This window comes from Pholcus phalangioides, unplaced genomic scaffold (assembly GCF_987345545.1).
Source record: "Pholcus phalangioides strain wild (caught in Gottingen) unplaced genomic scaffold, Ppha-v1.0 ptg000005l_1, whole genome shotgun sequence".
Classification (NCBI taxonomy): Eukaryota; Metazoa; Arthropoda; class Arachnida; order Araneae; family Pholcidae; genus Pholcus; species Pholcus phalangioides.
The window spans coordinates 5,216,356-5,235,989 of NW_028301598.1; the positions used below are offsets into that span (position 1 = coordinate 5,216,356).

Below are 19,634 nucleotides of genomic sequence, written 5' to 3' on the forward strand. Positions count from 1 at the left end.
TAAATCTAATTTCTTCTAGACGCTTTAAATAAAAGAAAGATATAATCGCGTTCATATGAATACTAAACATGGAGTTGGAATTTCATTACGATTAATGTGACCATATTTTGATCAAAAACATAGGATTTTGATACAATCATGCAGAAAATTGCCGATTCTCATAAAAAATATATTACTCTTGTCAGCGAAATTGCCAACTTTTGTTTATAAGCAGCCCTTGGTGGGAATTAAATAGTGACAGAAAGTCTGCGGTGAATAAAAATGTGCTTTAGGGAAAACCACGAGTGATTTTTCGAAGCACAGTTCTAGAGCACTTGAGCGACCCAGTTACAGTACTTAAGTGACCAGTGGTACATTCACAGATCACATAATTAAGTTGCCGGCGACATTCTCAAAACCATAAAATGGCCCTCGCTCTCCTTAAGGTTGAGCACCGTTGCTTTACAGCCCTGTATATGTATTGTTGTGAACTTAGCTAGTTTGTTTTTCTGTAGAATCAGTCCTAATGCCGTCAAGCTAACACCTCATGCTGCTTCATCTCCTCACGTATTCAGGAGGATTATGTAAGGACGATTACAAACTAACGACTAGAATCTGGAAGATTCAATGCAATGGCTATAGATCCTTTCATCTGCTCCATTGGTCGTTACTCGGGAAAAAAATGAAAGGAACTGTATGAAGGAGAGCATCTCAAGCGCGCAGAAGGGACATAGAGGATGTATAAATAAAAGTGTCACCAGGAATGATGTTCAGAATTGCTTCACGGAAGATTCTTCTTCATTCCTTTTATTTTGCTCCTGATATTGCACTTCTTTTTTTTTTCTTGTTAACATATATATATATATATTTTCCCGTCTTTCTGTCGTTAATTGCTTTCCGGTGCGTTCCAGTCCGTTTGTTCCCTATCCTTTTTTTTTGTTCCAGCTTCTGTTGAGAGAGAGAAAAGGATGGACACATAGTTCTCTTGGCTGGACATCTGCTGCTTCTGGATCGAAACTCATACCTGCATGAGTGTACGGCACAACACGTACAACGAAAAAGGACTAATTGGCTGTGAGGTGACGGATCAATGGATAAGCGTTAGTTTCAGGGCACGTAATGTCTCATGCCGATTTTTTTTGTGTCGTTGCTGATTCTTATTTCTTCTACTAATACTACTTACTACTACTACTTTCATTTCGTCATGTTTCTACGGAAAAGTTATTTATGTACTATATCTGATTAACCTTTATTTGTTTCTTTTACATTGGAAATAGCTAAATAAAAAACGCGGATGATTTTATTTGATAGAGAAATTGGATCGAATGTACATATAAGGACGACAAAAAATCCATGACTCATTTGATAAACAGGTGCAAAATTATTGGTGCATAAATCGATGCGAGGATATCCGTCATGATCAAGTCCACCAAGGGCGCAGAATGTTTTTAGTACTCGGACAAGATATGCGGTATTTTTACCACTCGGGGCCAGAAACTAACTTATACACGAAGAGTGACCATGTGATTCGAATTTTACGGAACAGTTGGTAATTTTGGCCGTTGTCACCTTCTTTTATACAAGTACAAAATACAAAAACGAATACGAAACAAATACGTAATCACAACAGCCAATCGCCTCTGATAAGGTGGCTGGAAAAGATACAGGACAAAAGAAAAGTAAATACAATAACTTGAATAATGTTAGAAAAATATCTATAAAAATATGGCTGTGTGGTCTACATACAGCTACCCAATAATAATAATAATAATCCACAAGAAAAAGTAACTCTAAACAACTAAATAATTTGCTGATAGAAATAGTCATCCATTTAGATATGGGATGGGATCTCTATTACCCTCACCCAGCTTATCAAATTTCCTCTTGAAGGTGTCTATCGAAGAATTCACGACTACCGAAGGTAAGTTATTCATACATTCGCAACCCTATTAGGAAAAACTCTCTATGATACAACAATCTGAAATTATTTGTAACCGCCCCCCCTCCAAGTCCAAGAATTTGAATGACGGCGTAAAAATGTTTCATTGTCCATCATATCGATCCCCATGAAAATCTTAAATACTTCAATCATATCTATGACGCCTACGTTGTTCCAAAAAAATTATTCAACGAATAAAGTTGTCTCTCTTCATTGCCCGAGCCTTACACACCCGCAAGTGGGTTCTAGTGGCTATTCGTTGCACACCCCCCCCCCCTCAATCAAGTCTGCCCTTCCGTATAGTCTCCAAAACCTTACACAATACTCCAGTCCAGGACGAACTAGTCCTCGGAAAAGCGGAAGGATGACTCTGGGGGAACGCGAAGGGCCCTTTTTAAGGATATTGAGGATGGGGGGATGCTAGAATTTAGAAAACTAGTATTCTACACCGAAATGTTACAAACTTTCTGTTTATGCTGAATTCGATCATTACAAAATTCAAATTTTCTGTAAGTTTGTTTCTTTGTATATAAAGTTTCTATGTAAAGAAGCAAACATTACAGGCATAGTGAGTTTATAGAGAATCGATTAAAGCATAACACGAACAGGGGCACATACGGTAGAACCCCGATTTAACGAATGGGAACAAACCAAAAACATTTATTCGTGAAATCGGGGAAATGATTATAATCCTATTCGGGGTCAACTTGATCGCACTTCAAAAGTCAAATTTTAAAAGCTATTTAGTTTGGGAGGCTGCTGATCCAACTTATTTCTGACAAGAATTTGAAAAAAAAAAAAAACCCATATAAATTCAAGAATACACAGTCAAGATGTTTCGTACGACGAAATTGCTTGATGGAGGTTCGTTTAGTACGGCTAACATTTCTTTTGAAATTTCCCTGTCAAAATTGTTTTTTTTTTTCCAGACAGAGAGAGATAAGGCTAAATATGTTCGTTCGGGAATCAGAGTGTCGTTGATGATAAAGGGCTACGTGAACATGAAATGCGACAGTAGTAAATGATCACCATGCGCGAGGAGGCAGCAGGTAAATTATCATTATGGCAAGGAAGGCCATTGTAAATGATCGTCAATTGAAAGGAGGAAGCAATGATCAGTTGGCAAGGAAGTTTGATCATTTGATCATTTTTGTCGCACCACGGTCATTTTTCTGCACACGAGGGCTAATTAGACCGGGACCTACAATTTATTGCCGATTCCGAACGGCAGGCTTGTTTTTTATACTCATCGAGAGGTTGGTGCGCTAACCCCTCGATGGGGGACTCCCAGCGGTAGCAATTTTTTGCTGCGGTCAAGTCGCCGTTTTTTGTTGTACCCCTGTGTCAGGAAAGTTTTCTGACAAGGACGAACCGGGTATCGAACTCGCGACATCTCTAAACATCCTTTGGTACTTTAGGCGAGCATCTTATCGACCGGGCTACCGCACCCCTGGCAAGGAAGTTGACTGTGAATAGGGTAAGGAGGTTGACCGTAAATGATAGACAACTGCGAGCGGGCAGCGGGTAAATGATCACTAAGGGTACGAACATAGCTCACTGGACGCTCTCGCATTCTCCGAGTCAACGCAGTTGCGGATTGGTTGAAAAACTTGAAAAATTCGGGTTTTATCAATCAGCAACGGGGTTGACTCACAGAACCGGAAACCAGCGTACACCATGTTCCTACCCAAAGGCAGGAAGCCGTTTGCATATGATCGTCAAGTGAAACGAGGCGGCAGGTAGATTACCACTGGAGTAACGATGTCGGTATGTAATTGGTATTAAATCACCTGTAAACTGTTATAAATACAAATACAAATACAACGCTACAACAGGCAAAATGCCCAACGAGGTGGCTGAGAACTTCTGTGAATGATCGCGGATCACAAGAGGGCTGCAGATCAGTCATCATTTATGCAAAAGAACGACTAAATCCCAAAGTCAAGAGAGCCGAGGGAAATGGAGATTGTGTCAATCACGAGTATATAATCGCTTTGGTAATAGGGATGGGGTGCTAGAAGTTTCAGAATAAGTATTCTACACCGAAATGTTACAAATTTTTCTGTTCATACTTAATCGGTCATTCCAAAAATCCGAATTGCCTGTATGTTTGTTTCTTTACACATACACTCTATACGCAAAGAAGCAAGCATTACAAGAATTGTAAGTTTTTAGAGAATCACATTAAAGCATAACATGAACGTATAAAGTGGAACCCCCGATTTAACGAATAGGAAAAAACCGAGAAATTTATTCGTTAAATCAAGGAAGTTGTTTATTTGTAGTCAAATTGATCAGGAACATAATCGCAATTGGAAAGGCAAATTCTAAAAGCCATTTTTACCAAATCCATGTCAAAAAATTTACATTTATATGTATATATATTTGAATGACAATTTTTTGTGCACTTGTTAAGGGGGTTGGACCGATTGACTTTCGTCAATCAAATTTTTTGAAATATATGACATCCATATTTGTTATGGGCATCTTCTTCTCAGTCACCTAATTGGGCATTTTGCCTGTTGTAGCGCTGTATTTGTATTTGTCAGAATTTTAGAAACAAATCGTTTAATCACTTTAAGATCAATGACGTAATATTGCGCCCACATTCCAGAGAAATAAACAAGAGTCTCCTGTTTTTTTCCTCTCTCATCATCACCATGTAACTTTGTTGCAACCCTATGAAAAAAAGTTATTTTTACATCCGTGACGAGGAGGTCAAAAGCTTCTACTGTAGCTTCTACTCTAAGGTTAAAAAGGTTTTGTTACATACGGTGTACATGAGAGCAAAAAAAAAAAACCAAAAAAAAACAGGTAAGTGAGGGTGAGAAGATAGATACATATATTTCATACCTACTCTCACTTATCTGTAAGTATTACAGGTAAGTATTCTGTAAGTATTACAGATAAGAGAGAAAACAAAGTGATATACTGTTCTCCTTTGATTTGTGTTTTTTTCTCTTCTTATTTTTCTACTTTTTTCCTTATTTTTTCTAACATGCCATTACGTTGGAACGAGGTTATCATATTTGTCGCCGGTTCTTCAAAGAGAGATCATCTGGATTTCTTGCTAATCGCATATCCGTGAAGTGGTTAATAGGAGAATTCTTCGTATTGAAGTTCGTTATATCGGGGTCTTACTGTATTAGAAAATTTTATATTTAACTTGATATATCTATAAAATCAATCGAATTAACATCTAGAAGATAAGCCGATGTAGAGTGAATTCATTCAACATATGTGGTTAACAAAGTGAAAATTTTATCAAAATCTGTGAGGATAAACATGGAACAAATCACGATATCAGGGAGAAAAATTGTTTAATTCAGTAAAAAATATCAGAAAATACAATATTCACAACATGAGGGGACATTGTACACAATATTATTTCGAGAAGAAGCGGAAAACAAGAAACAAATAATCGAAACAAAAATAATAATATATACTTGATATGAATTCAAGTCCACATTGGATTTTCTGCGGACATGGGAAATAAACACGAGAGAAAACATCATGTCAATTTTTTTTTATGCGTTGTGATATGAAAAAGAGTCATTCATTATGCATACACCGAACGGTAAATCATGCCATGTCACGAGATTTTTTTTTCACATATACAGAGTTAGAAAAAACTTATTTACATGCCAGGAAATGCTTGGCGTCGATTTGTTTCCACTATGTCTGGGTCGAATACATGTTTATTCACATAACACTAAATATAGTCATTTCACCGAGATTATGCCGAAAAATATGTATAGACATTAAACCGAAAAAAAACATGTGATCGAAATGTTCGTTTTTTCACAGTCGGCTGAATGCCAAAGCTTCCAATCACTCACATATAGACTTGGGTTTATCTTGTTAAAGCCTATTTTGGAGTTACTTCAATAGACCGCGATAGTCTCAGCATGGGAGTTCAACCTACTTTGAAGTGAAATTTTTCGTTTGGAGCAGACCACAATTTTGATTCCAATTGAATCACCAACCTGATTTCAAGAGGTGGATATACATTTAGATTACAAGCAGACCACCGACTTGACTCCAAGGGATCAGCAACACGATTCCACGTAGATTGCTACCATCATTTCGAGCAACCTGATTTCAATCGAAGAGATCAGCAATTTTATTCCCAAGTATATCAGTACCCTTATTTCGGGGGAAAACTAAATAATTTCAAGGAAATAACTATCCTGATTACAAATGACCGACAACCTGATTTCAAGTCGATTACTGATTTGATAAACGAATGATTCAATAGCCTGACTACAAAAAGTGGATCAATGGCCCGTTTTCGAGTGAATCACCGACGTGATTTCAAGTGAATCGACATCCTAATTTCAAGGTGGATAACTCATTTGATTGGATATGTATGAAAAACTAAATTAAATTACAAATTGATAAACAACCTGATTTCAAGTGGATCAACAACCGGAATTCTAGTGTATCAACAACGGGATTTCAAGTGGATCAAGAACCTGATTTCGAATGGTTTTCCGATCTGATGTCAAAGTAATCAACATCCTGATTGCAAATGAACGAACAATCTGATTTCACTGGATTTTATTACAAATGGATCAACAGCCTGTATGTTTACAAAAAATGGATCGATGGCCTGATTTCAAGTGAATCACTGACTTGATTTAAAATTGAACAACAGTCAAGTGGACAACTGATTTGATTGCAAATGAATAAACAACCTTATTTCAAGTGAATAACCAGCTTCATTCCAAGCAAACCAAAAACTTGATTTTTAGTTTGATTCCTAATTAACCAAATACCTGATTTCACATGTGGATCAACAACTCGATTTCAAGTGGATAATTGGCTTGATTCCAAATCAACCAAACACCTTATATCATGTGGATCAGCAACCCGATTTCAAGTGGATAATTGGTTGGATTCCAAAGAAATCAACCAAATGCCTGATTTCATGTTGATCAACAACCCGATTTCAAGTATATAACTAATATGATTTCATGTAGATAACTAATATGATTCCAAATGGATCAAGAACCTGATTTCAAGTGAATCCTCGACTTGATTCCAAATGGATGAACGGCTTGATCTCAAGGGAATAATCGACTCGATCCCAAGTAAAAATCAGTAATCTGATTCCAAGTAGTCCAACGGTGCTTCTCTAAAATAGATTCGTTTTCTTATAAATCTCGTACTTTCACTAATACGATGGCTGAGCAATGACATATATGGCTTATCAAAATAGTGTATATAAATAATTATCCATGGTCCTTGATCCATGATCTTTATGGTTTCAGTCTTTACGGTTTTTTTTAGGAAGGTCACACCAAAACCAAGTAAAATAGGATGTTTAATGGAAAACTCGTATTTTTAATTAAGAATACAGGACATGTATGTATCCATTGAATTCATGGATACGATTTTTTTCGATGAAAGATTCAGTTTCCATGTGTTAGAAATGAATTCAAAGCAGGTCTTGTACGTGAGCTATTCAGAAAAAACAAACATTGTAACATGTGATATTGAATATCTATCCTATCCTCGTCGTCATGATGGCAGAGTTCTTCCGGACTGACGTCAGGGTCATGTGATGTGACGGCACCGGTGTCTTGCGCCTCCGGTGCAGCCTGTGTCTGACGACGATCGCCAGTAAGAAGATGACGACACACATTATGACGGCTGTCACGATGCAGAAAACGACCGTCGGGAGTTGCGACTGGGAGCAACGTTCGGGCGACTCGTCTTCGGCTGTCCTCGGGCAATGACTGATACCGTCGCAAGCGAGGTCTGAACTGATACAGGCTTCTAGCTCTGGACATTCGAGTTCACAGTCGTGTATTAGAGGACCACCGTCACCGTCTTCCCTCGATCTTCTCGTTACTTCGATCCAGTGCACGCTGAAGTGACCCGGGTGACCAGCGACGATCTCCAGTACCGTGATCCCCGTGTCACTCTTCAACTGCTGGGTATTCGATTGGTGACCCGGAAGGAAACCCGCGAACAGAGAATCGAACTCCTCCTCTTCTGACGCACAGTAAGCTGCAATAAAAAAGTGAAACGAATATGACACGAGTATTCCGAAAAATGTACAGGGTGTCCCATAAATTCATAAATAATTGAAAAGTTGATATAAAAATCCAAGGAATTGTATATTTCAGTGTGGTTTGCGAAAAAGGTAATATCACAAAAGCGGATTTTTTTGCTATAGGAATAAAATTTAGTTGGCATTTTTGTTGATAGAGAGCACTATTGCTAAATCATTCATATACCTTTTCCATATTCTTCTACGAAAACCATGAGGAATGGGTACATTTCGGAATGAATTTGTGCGTGTCGTGAACCTCACGTGAAGTTTAATTCTGTGAAATGCATGTTATATGTGTTGTTCGTCAACTGCTGCCACCTAGTATCCGAATTCAGAAGCACACAAATTGGCCGTTTTTATTTTTGTTTGTGGCATACGTGAATTTTTTTAACCCAACTTATGATCACGGATGAAGCATTTCGTCTAAACGCCGGTGGAATAAATTCAATCCGGGGTTCTCTGTGTTTTCTTTCCTCTCTCCCCGTTATCGCGAAGCTTTATTGTGACCTTATGAACCGAAGTTGTTTTTCTTTCCCAACTTTCTTTCTTTGCTCCTGTCAATTATTTATTTTCCCCCATATATGATATATGCATGTGAGAGCGAAAGTGTATCCCCTAATATATGCACGTGAAAGCGAAAAACAGCACGTAAGGGGAGAATAAAAAGAGAAATCCACTGTATACTCTTATCTATTTCGATCTTATCTAATATCGCTCTTATCTGATATGCATTACTTTTTTAAACTTATCCATTTTTTTCATATTATCTATCTTCTTTTTTTCTAACGAACTGTTAGGTTGGGACAAGGTTACCAGATTTATCACCGATTCGTCAAATAAAGAAAATCGGATTTTTTTGCAGGAAGCTTGTATCCGAAGGGGTCGAATGTTGTAGGCCTGATTGCTCTCCCGCTGTATAGAGACTCTTTCCAACAGGGGATCGTCCCTCGAAGTTGGAAAACGACTGGAAACCAACTTCAGCCGACCACTACTGTCATGTAGTCTACCATATGCTGTCAGTGTAGTCTGAACGGGTGTTCACGACACAAGTCCATGATGATATCCAGACGACCGCATTGCGGCAATAGGGAGCGCTGCACATTCCTCAATATCTATGTCTGGAAACCATTCGTAAAGCTTCAGATGGCGATTCGTGTCTCAAACGACTTCACCAGTACTGAATTTTTCACCAATGCCAACATCACAATGAAAATATTATGTAAGCGTCAGCAACGGGAAAACTCAGAAATGTTAGTCCCGTGCACCCTGCATTTTATGACTCTTATTTGCATATTTCCAGTGATTTCCAATCGCGCAGCTCCATCTATTGACAAAAATGTTCATTAATTTTTTCTGTACAAATGAAAACCCCTCAATTTTTAAACTATTTAGGAATTCATGGGACACCCTGTACTTCATAGCAGATTTCATTACTTTGACATGTCCAGATAAGACGGATTACCTGCGTAGACATCCTCGTCGTGCAGCCCGTAGAATATGTACTTGTTTTGGCACGATGTATCCATCTTTCTCCCTTTTACAGTGACGTACATGCTTCTGGATGGCAGAGACACCAGCAGCCATCTACAGAGTGTCTTACTCTGAATGTCCAGGGTGACGCGTCCTTCGATGCCCGTTATGACGTAATCGTCCACGTCACAGACGGTGGTGGTGTGCACGAACTCGTACTTAACCTCGAAGTGGAACGTCCTGAAGTCGTCGCGAGGTCCCATGTTTCTCACGAGGTAGCGGAGGTCCATTTCGTTGCTGACCGATTCGAACACGATCTGGTCTTCTTCTTTCCAGTGTTCCGAGTGCCCGTCGCAGAGGCACCCGACGGGAAGCTCTAACTTGTTCCACAGCTCGGTGACGTTTATTATGGCGTACTTCACGTCGGAGTTCGTCAAGGCACATTTGTATTTCATCGTCGACTTCCGATGCGTCGTCTCGCACCCTTCAGAAGACGGAAACTTCACTTTCTGCACGATCACCCTCACCCTCTCGCTCTCTTCACCCCGAAGCTCGTACAAGCAGTCAAGGGCTGTTTTCCCACCCCTGCCGTACAGAAACAAATTCCTCGGGTTTTCCAGCCAGCCCGTGGAACCGGAACTGCTGCGGACCTTGACGACGCAGTTGCCCGCTTCGACGGGCTGATCAAAGTCCACCAATTCGTACCTAGCCACGAAGTTCGGGGTCGTACCATGGACAGCCATCGTCCGCATGAAGTCGAACTCCAGCAGAAGCTCTGGACCCGTCGACAGGTAACTTTCGGTGACCACCGAACAAGGTCTAGACGGGATATAGTCCGTGAAGTCGAATGCGTGACCACACTGCCGGGGAGAAGTCTTCTCGCAGAATGTCCCGACCAAAGTTTTCGAACCGTTGAGCAAAGCGGATGCATCTAAATTCTGATACAGACTATACGAGTGGTGCTGGTGGTGCCTGTGCCTGAACTTGAGCTTTGGGTAAATGATACTCAGCCTGGCAACATCGCAGTGTTCCAGGTCAGACCACGGGTGCAGGTCCGGTACATTGTACACCATGAAGTACAGCCAGATTCTTTCAGACGGGCGTTTGCCAGTCATTCGGAAAGAGCACGTGGTGTTGGCGGAGATCGAGTGATTGGGTACGTTCAGGACCCCGCTCCTTGTCCTGGACGCGTCGACTGTCATGACACACTGGTTAGAAGTGATACGGAAAGCTGATTCAGACACGAAATGTATTTTGACTTTCAGCTCGAACTTCGAAGATGACAGTGGCTGGTAAGCTACACTACGCAGTTCCACTAACAGGTCGGGCCCGCTCGACCTCACTGGTGGCAGGGGGCCCGATCCACAAAACTCCGCCAGCAAAGGCGCCAGTCTTGTTTGTCCGTCGTAGACCCTGATGAGATCGCCAGCGCAATCCGACGTGAGGACACCGGGTTTGTACCTATCGTTGTTGGTCAGTCCACTCAAGACATTTATCTTGAACTCATTGTCTTGGTAAACTTCGACCTGAGCAATTTTTTCGGGCAGCGTGTACAGCTGTTTTATCCTGTACAGGCATGTTAGGTTCCGGAGATAGAAACCGGGATAGTTCGGCGACCTTATCTTGCAGGTTTGGGTGTAGCAGTCGGTGTAGGTGAACTCGCAGGTCTTGTTCAAATCGGCGTCCAGCGTCTCGTTGGGACGGGTGGAGAAAGGTTCGGCACCACGGTGGAGAAACCTGTACGTCAAATACAGGCGCGGAGCTGCCGTGTTGTCTGATACCTGGTACAGCGTGAATATGTTCAGGTTCACTTTGTCACCGGAGCTGTAGAAAGTCGCTGCTTCACCAATCATCTTGCCGCAGAAGGCCCCGTTTGGGCTGTGTTTGGTCATACGAGTGGACCCACTGTCTTTCCGGGCTGTGCTGCCTTTCTTTCTGGATCGCCTGAGATATCTCACGGAACGCTTCTTGGTCGTGTATATCTTGCTGTCCTCGATCTCCATATAACCTTGATAACACATCGTACTGGAATCAAATGAAACGAATAAACGACATATTAGTTTATGTCACAGTGTTTCGGGAATCAAATCAAGGCATGCAGCTATGAACAATCCAGCATAAATCAATAGTAATTAGATCATAAAATCAATATTTTTAAATAAAATCTGAGGGAATTATTATGTGTATCCGGATTCACCGTATGATCCATCAACTAAGCACATGAAAGTATTTTTTACATAAACTCGTAAATTTTTTTAAAAATCCATAAAAAATTAAAGGAATTGGTATATTTGAATGCAGTTTGCGAAAAGTTAGTTATTTTTATTAATGGGAGAATTTTTTGGTTCAAAAAAAACGTCGAAAGAGGGCACTGTACGAAAGCAAATCGGAGATTGGAGAGCCTGAGGTTTGTGTTTCAATACAAAAAAAAAACAAAAAAAAAAAACCGTAAAATTACCTTGTTTATAACCCATAATATTAGGGGACTTCAACTATCCGGGCATCAATTGGGAGAATCTTTCAGTTAGGGATCATTATGAGCAAGATTTCCTTAAGACAGGCTTCATAATTCGTTGTGTAAACAGGTCTTAGAAACCACTAAGGGTACTTCTATCTTTTGAATTTGATTCTTACTAATGCCGATGATCTCATTGGCTCTCTTTCTTTCAGTGATTATCGTGTTGTTAGTTTTCTATGTAACGTTTCCACGGGTAAAGCGATTAACAAAAGATTGGTTCCTTGTTTTCGTGGAACCAACTTTGGGCTATTCAGAGATAAGTTGACGTATATTTCCAAAGAGCAATTAGAATCAGTTGGAGCAGTAAACCAATTGTCTGTAGTTTTTCCAATACACTTTTCTCTGTTTTAAGTGAGGTGATACCGTTTGTTCATAATACAAATACAAATACAAATACAACGCCACAACAGGCAAATTGCCCAACGAGGTGGCTGACTTAAGAACATCATGGATCCCCGAGCCCTTTTTTACCCTACCTACGAGCCCTACCTACTACTGCTACACCACACATGCACCCCGCCCACAACCCCCCGCGGAACCCCCCAACGAATCGGTACATGCGGGAATGTGTGTGTACGTGTAGTGAAACCTGACGTGAAGTTTGTTCCTGTGTAATGCTTGTTATGTGTCGTGCTGCCATCTGCCACCAGTTTTTTTTCTAACTATGAGTGAAGTGTTATGATTGAATGATTTATCGTTGTAGGACTGTTGCTCTCTGTGGCGAGACTTTTTAACGGGGAGATCGGCTCGCATTTGCGCCTTGAAGTTGGAAACCACAGAAAACCAACTTCAGCCGACCACCACTGTGGGGTTCGAACCCGGATCCTCGCATCGCGAGTCCGTCACTATAACCACTCGACCACCACAGTGGCACTATTATTAGTAGGTGGTAGTCCACAGGTGGTAGTCAATAAAAAACGCATTTGTTCATCGTGTCCTATGGTTCACGTGAGCCCTATGAACCATAAGGTCCACATACGGACCACACATCATCATCAACATAGGCACCATAGAGACCACGCATCATGAACCCTATGGTTCACGGATAACGTGCGAAATCTTAATCTTGAAAAGAAAACGACATTTAGACAAGTTAAACAATGAAAGTTTAAATTTGACCGCATAAAAGGAGAAAGGTGGAGAAAGCGATTAGAGATATTAAGAAAGAAGTAGAATCTAGATTGACAGACATTAATGGCCCATACAAAAAAAAAGTGTCCGAGTTTTCAACAAAGACGGTGATGTTTCAAAAGGGGGCGAACCTGGGATTCATAAAGGAATTCAATGGTATTAAAATTGATTATTAAGAAGTCCTCCAGCTTGTTAGGAATTTATCTGCTATCAAGGCGCAGGACCGGATGACATTTATCTAAGGGTCCTGAGGGGATGTGCTAATGACCCGTTTCTACCAATTGCACAGATCTACAGGAGCAGTGTGTCTGAGGGTATCGCCCCACGGGATTAGAAACTCGCCAACGTAGTTCCTATCTTTAAGAAAAGGTAGTAGAGAGGAGGGAGGGGGGCGTCTCAAACGATCACCAGGTAAGTTGAACTGGCTCCCTCTCCAAAATACTGTAAATTATCATTAAAAGGCAACCCTTAAAGTAAATGGAGGATAATAATGTGTTATCGGAAAATTAGAATAGATTCAGGAAGGGCAAGCCATGTGTAACCAACATCATTTGCTTCTATGATCATGTGGCTAAGGCTTTGGGAAAAGACAAAAACGTAGACGTGGTCTATCTCGATTTTCAAAAGACTTTCAATCGGGCCACCGAAGTAAACTCTTGAAGCGTTTGCACGAGATTGAGATTGCGGGCAACTTATTGAACTGGATAGTCAGAAAATTCCACTTCAAAATCGCGGTTAAAAGATAGGTCACAGCGGTCAACGGGAAATTTTCTTATTGGACAGGTGTCGCAAGCGGAGTCCCTCAAGGAAGTGTCCTTGGACGCATTCTGTTTCCAATTTTTATCGATAAACTTCATCAGAGTATCGATGAGATTGTTAGCAAATTAGCGGATGACGTTAAATCGAGGGGAGCAGTCAAAAATCAAAGCGATAGACAGCTGCTCCAGGCCAACTTGAATAAGATTGCAGCTTGGGAAAATGAGAATGAAGCATGACCGTCACCTTTGAGAAGTGTATGGGTCGGGTCACTCAATTTTGTTCTCGAAAAACGCACGTTTCAGTTACAAGCTGAATGGAAAAAAACCTATTCCGGATGCCACTAGGGTCACGGATTTGGGAATTATCATGGACGAGCGGCTTAGGTTTTCTGAACACTGTTCCACGGTGATCAAAAAAGTAAATACAATGCTCGGTTGGATTCTTGAAAAGTTTTCTTTTCGTTTCCCCAGAGCCTTTTCCGAGGAGTAGTTCGTCGTGGCCTGGAGTACGCCGTACGGTTTTGAGGACTCGTACGGCGGGTCATCAGATGGATGCACACTCGGTTGAAGGTGGTGCCAACCGAATGTACATCCATTCGTTTATAATTTTTGTGATTGTGTTTTTAATTGGGTTGCTGTATTTTTGAAATATATGACATCCATATTTGTTATAGGCATCTTTTTCTCAGCCACCTCGTTGGGCATTTTGCCTGTTGTGGCGTTGTATTTGTATTTGTATAGAAGCCACTAGAGCACTAGCGGGAAAGCTACGAAGAGAGACTTGATTCGTTGAATATGTTTTCTTCGGAACAACGTAGGCGTCATGGAAATACGGTTCAAGTATTTAAGATCTTCAAGGGGATCAATATAATGGGCCATGAAACATTGTTACGCCGGATTTCAAATGCTTCGACTCGGGAACACCAGTTTCAGTTAGTTAGGGATGATTCTCTAAGTTGTTGTGTCGCAAAGGACTTTTCTGCAGCAGCAGATGTTGTAAATGAATGGAATACCTTATCTTCTGATGTCACGAATAGTTCCACGATGAACACGTTAAAGAGGAAATACGATAAAATGAGTGGGAGAAATCGAGAAGTTATCCATGTTAAAAGAATGGCAACCGTATTTCTATGGGCAAATAGCATATGCGGAGATAGACTTGGAAGTTTGGGGGGAGGCACGGACATTATTTCTGAGAGGGGCACGATGATGATGATGTCAATTCATATATACATATGTACATTAGATCAGTCAACTTCACCTTTAACGCTGGGGGGAAGGGGGGGGGCAATGCCCTCCGTATTCCGTCCATGGCAGATAGCTTAGTTGTTGACTTACTTTTTCTGGTTATTATTTAGGATGCTGTATATAGGTAACGTCAACTATGATTTTATGGGCTTTTTTTTTGTGACTATACATTTTATGTTCTCTTTCTTTCTTTTTTGCCAGCCACTTTGTTGGGCAATTCGCCTGTTGTGGTTCCCTCTCTCTTTCTTGAGGGACATACAAACCGTGTCCAAGTTAACCGATATGGCGACTTAGTGCGGGACTTATGAAAGAAAACAAATCTAGATTTAAAGAAACATAGAAATGAACAGTTTTTCTTTTTCAAGGGGCGTTAAGTATTTCTATTTCTCCTTGCATCCCTTGAACTTCAAGTTATCCATCTCTGCCTGTTTCTGCTTCCAAAAATGCTTAATTAAAGCTGTGGAATTCCTTCAATGTGCTTTATCGGCCCAGGCCCATAATTAATTTTAAAACATCCTAAACTACATGAATTTATGCAGTTGAATAATAAAATACAATACGGAGACACTAATTTTCATGCTTGAAAAGATATAAATAAAAAGTCAAATCAACGTTATTGCATGAATATCCAACTCAAAAGTAGGTCCGGCTAATTACTTCATATTTAATTTTCTGGGCTTCGTATCTCTAAGTGAACTCAATATTTTGAAAATCGCGAATTCGATACAATTTTAAAAATTATTGATTTGGTGGAAAATCCCACTGAATTTCCACATTTCTACAGTAAAATCGGCAATTTTAACACTGATTTCTATGGGGAATCATCCTTTGCTTGACCCTGAAAGTGATGCTGATGATGATTATGGCGTCTATTCAAAAAGCCTTATTAGTGAGAGGAATGAAAAAGTGATTAACCATTACAAACGCATAAAGTATTGTACATATATAATAACAGGAAATGACAAACCATGGTAAAGGCATATACATGTCTGAAACGCATTGCTAGGGAACCACGGTAGCGTTTTTAAACCAAAGTAAACGTTCCGAAACTGATTGTTCAGGCCCAAAAAACCATTGTTGCCCGACAGTTTTTTTGCCCATTTGGGGCATTTGCCCTGCTATGCCGAAATTTGAATGTAGCCTATCGTTCATGTCGGGTCCCATTTGGTATAATCTAAAATTGTAGATTTGTATAGAGAGCACACTCAAACACAGACAGAAAATCAATTTTATAAATATAGATTTGTATTTACGTTGGCATTAGCCAGAAAATTCGACTTCCATAAATTTTTGGGAGCTACATTAGTCTTGTTAGTTGTATTAATAAAGGTAAGAATCGAACGAGATATTACAGACCCCCCCCCCCCCGTTTCTGTATCTTCTGTTTATTGAAATGAATAATTGAATATTTAAGCGGATAGCATTTCATTTGAAACTTTCAGTAGTTCAAAAAGCGATAAATCATTATGATTGATGAAGCTGCTGGTTGAAATATCGTAGGTGTGGGTTCAACCGAAATGACTGTGAGATTTCATATCCCATGCATTCAATTCCAACACATATTCACACTAACAACCGATTTGCAAAATTGATGACAGCACATCTAAACTAATTTCACTTTCATCTCCAGACCATAGACAATTATTTCAATTAAGCAGTATCAACAACGAAAGGAAGAAATGTCAATAATGGGATAGGATCTGTGGTGTGTCCTGGATTTGTGGCAGTATTAGTTGTGAGATCTCATTTACAACACGTTACATATTTATAAAATGTACAGGGTGCCCCATAAATTCGTGAATAGTTGAAGTCTTCGTAATAATTGAGGAAATCGGTATATTTTAATATGGTTCGCGTAAAGATTATTTTCACGTACAAGAGAGGATTTTGAAAAGTAAAGAGGTACAGAAAAGAAAAATTCAATTTTTGTCGATAGAGGGCGCGCTGCACAAAATCAAATCGCTGAAAATATGCAAATTAGAATACTATAAAATGCAAGGTGTACGATTGATAGCCCACTTCTGAACTTTACATGTCGTTTCCATTTCGATGTTCACACTGGTGGATGAAGCAGAATTGGTGAAGTTGTTTTAACTCAGCAACGGCTCATCTACTGAAATTTCACGAACGTTTCGGACACAGCAGAGATTGAAAAAATGTTCGGAGCCAATCACTCCTGCTGAATTTTTGTACTGCGCCCTCCATCGAAAAAAATTAAAAAAAAACATGTTCCAAAGAAAACTTCTCTTCGCTCGTGAGAATAACATTTTCATAAACCACATTCCCCCAAGTTTTATGAATTTTTAGACTATTTATTTTTATTTACTTATTGGACACCCTGTATTTGTACTTTCGCTAAAGTTGGCATTAATTACTGGCCAATCAACAACTGAATTGTGATGCTGATGAATTGCATGTCGGTGAAGTTTTCGTAGCGGTAAATTTTCTTTTCGGTGAACTGCGTGGCAGTGAATTTACCTAGTGGTGAATTTTCCAAGTGGTAGATTTTCCTTTCGGTGAATTTTCCTTGTGAGGGCGAAATGCGTGGCCGTGAATTTACCTAGCGGTAAGTTTTCGTTTCGGTGAATTTTCTTTTAAGCACATTGCGTGGCCGTAAATTTACCTAACGGTGAATTGCATGGATGGTAAATTTCCTTTTCTGTTTATTGAATGGCAGTGAATTTACCTTTCGGTGTATTGAGTGGCCGTGTATTTTCCTTTCGGTGCATTGAGTGGCCGTGTATTTTCTTTTCGGTGAATTGAGTGGCTATGAATTTTCCTTCCGGTGTATTGAGTGGCCGTGAATTTACCTAGCGGCGGATTGCGTGGCGATAAATTTTCGTTTCTGTGAATTTTCCTGACGGTGAACTGTTGGCGACTGATTTCCCGCTCTCGTGTTCAAGTACACAGCCATCCCTGATTTAAAAATAGGAATGACATCGGTAAAAATGAATGAGATCTCGCATTTTCATTGATCACTAAAAGTTATGAGTTGCAACACAATTGTCCTAATTTCTGAACAAATCTCGAATAACTTCTAACATATCCATCAAGACGGAAATAGTATATAATGGTACAACCCAATTAACTCAACAGCAAAGAAAAAGCATGATAAAGGAACACGGATGACAGACCACCCACACCCTATTACGTTTCCCATAAATTTCTTCCCCCCAATGTAAAATAAAAGAAAATCAAATAAAAATAAAACCCTGCGCGTCTTCTGGTGCCGAAGAATAAAGCCATTGGACAAAAAAAAAAAAGAAGAACGGGGACTGCAGTTGAAAATCCAAGGGTTTTAGGATCCCCAGATGGGTAACAAAAGAAGACAAATGCCCGGAGTGCGTTCCGCGAACCATTTATCAGAGAGAAAAACCAATGGGTTCAATTTTCTGGAGGGTCGGGATCAGGTACTTTTTGGGCAAGAGAATGTCGTATTTTGGAAAATTTAAAGGTTTTTCCCCGGAACCAAAACCGAGGAAATATATATAGTACGTATAAATGTATGTCAAAGGAGAGTCTTCGGAGTCGATCCTTGGAAACAGATTGCTCCTACTTTTTCCACTTTTTTTCTCGCTCTTTCTTACATTCCGTATGCGTTTGGAACTAAAAATTTGGATGAGTTCGAATTTGGTTCTTTGGAGGTCCCATTCTTTTTTCCTAAATGTATCTCCGTGTTTGGTTTAATAGTAGGAATGCGCATTAAGCCCCTTTGCTTGCTCTGAATCATCCCCGTTCATATTCGAGTAAGGTTCTTATGTCAAATTGAGGCGAATTATGATGAAGCCATGGTGATTGACGTTATGAGATAAACTACATGTGCACAACTTCCGGCTCGAGGGCCGAATGTGGCCCACCAAGAGGTTTCTGCCGGCCCGAGAATGGGATTCCGGTCGAAAAGTATGCAAACACACAGCACGATATATACCTAGTGCAACCATTTCCTTTGATAAATTGCGGGAAATTTCGATCCATACGGGACGTTGTCAATTACCCCCCTCCCCTTAAATTATCAAAGGCAAGTAGTGTTGCCAATTGCAGCAAAAAAGGAATTGTAAAAAGCAAATATAGTTGTTAATTACACCCAGAAAAGTTATTAAACGCACTTCAAAGGTAAGTGAAGCTGCGAGTTATAGCCAAAACATTGTCAAAGGCGGCACGTTAAGTTGCCAATTATCGCTAAAATTGCTTTAAAAAAAAAATCACTAATGACGGGAAATAGAGGCGATAGCTACTGCAAGTCGCAATGGGTGAAAATATAATTCAGCAAAAAAAAAAAAAAACCGCAGATGTTTGAGAAATAAGTGACAAATATTTTTGTATATGACTATGTGTAATTAATTATGATAGTCGTGATTATCACATTACAATCTGCAAGTCAGGAAAATAATCTTAATTCTTGAATAAAAATTCTAATAAAAGTTCAACTGAGCCTTTTTGAAAATAGGTAAAAAAAAATGGACATTTTTGTACGAAGGATTGCCAAAATTATGGGGATATTCCTTAAATTACATATCATTGGGTCATATT

At 39.9% G+C, this 19,634-nt stretch overlaps 1 protein-coding gene across 1 annotated transcript in view; it reads right to left on the minus strand.

Moving 5' to 3' along the window:
* Positions 1 to 5,254: 5,254 nt before the first annotated feature.
* The window catches only part of LOC149085778 (uncharacterized), a 132,957-nt gene continuing 118,577 nt past the window's right edge, over positions 5,255 to 19,634 (minus strand). Inside the window, exons 4-5 of the mRNA XM_089232179.1 lie at positions 9,442 to 11,474; positions 5,255 to 7,933 (exon numbers count right to left, since the gene is read on the minus strand). Coding sequence (XP_089088305.1) covers positions 7,425 to 7,933; positions 9,442 to 11,474 — 2,542 coding nt within the window. The 3' untranslated portion in view covers positions 5,255 to 7,424. The remainder of the gene's footprint in view (positions 7,934 to 9,441; positions 11,475 to 19,634) is intronic.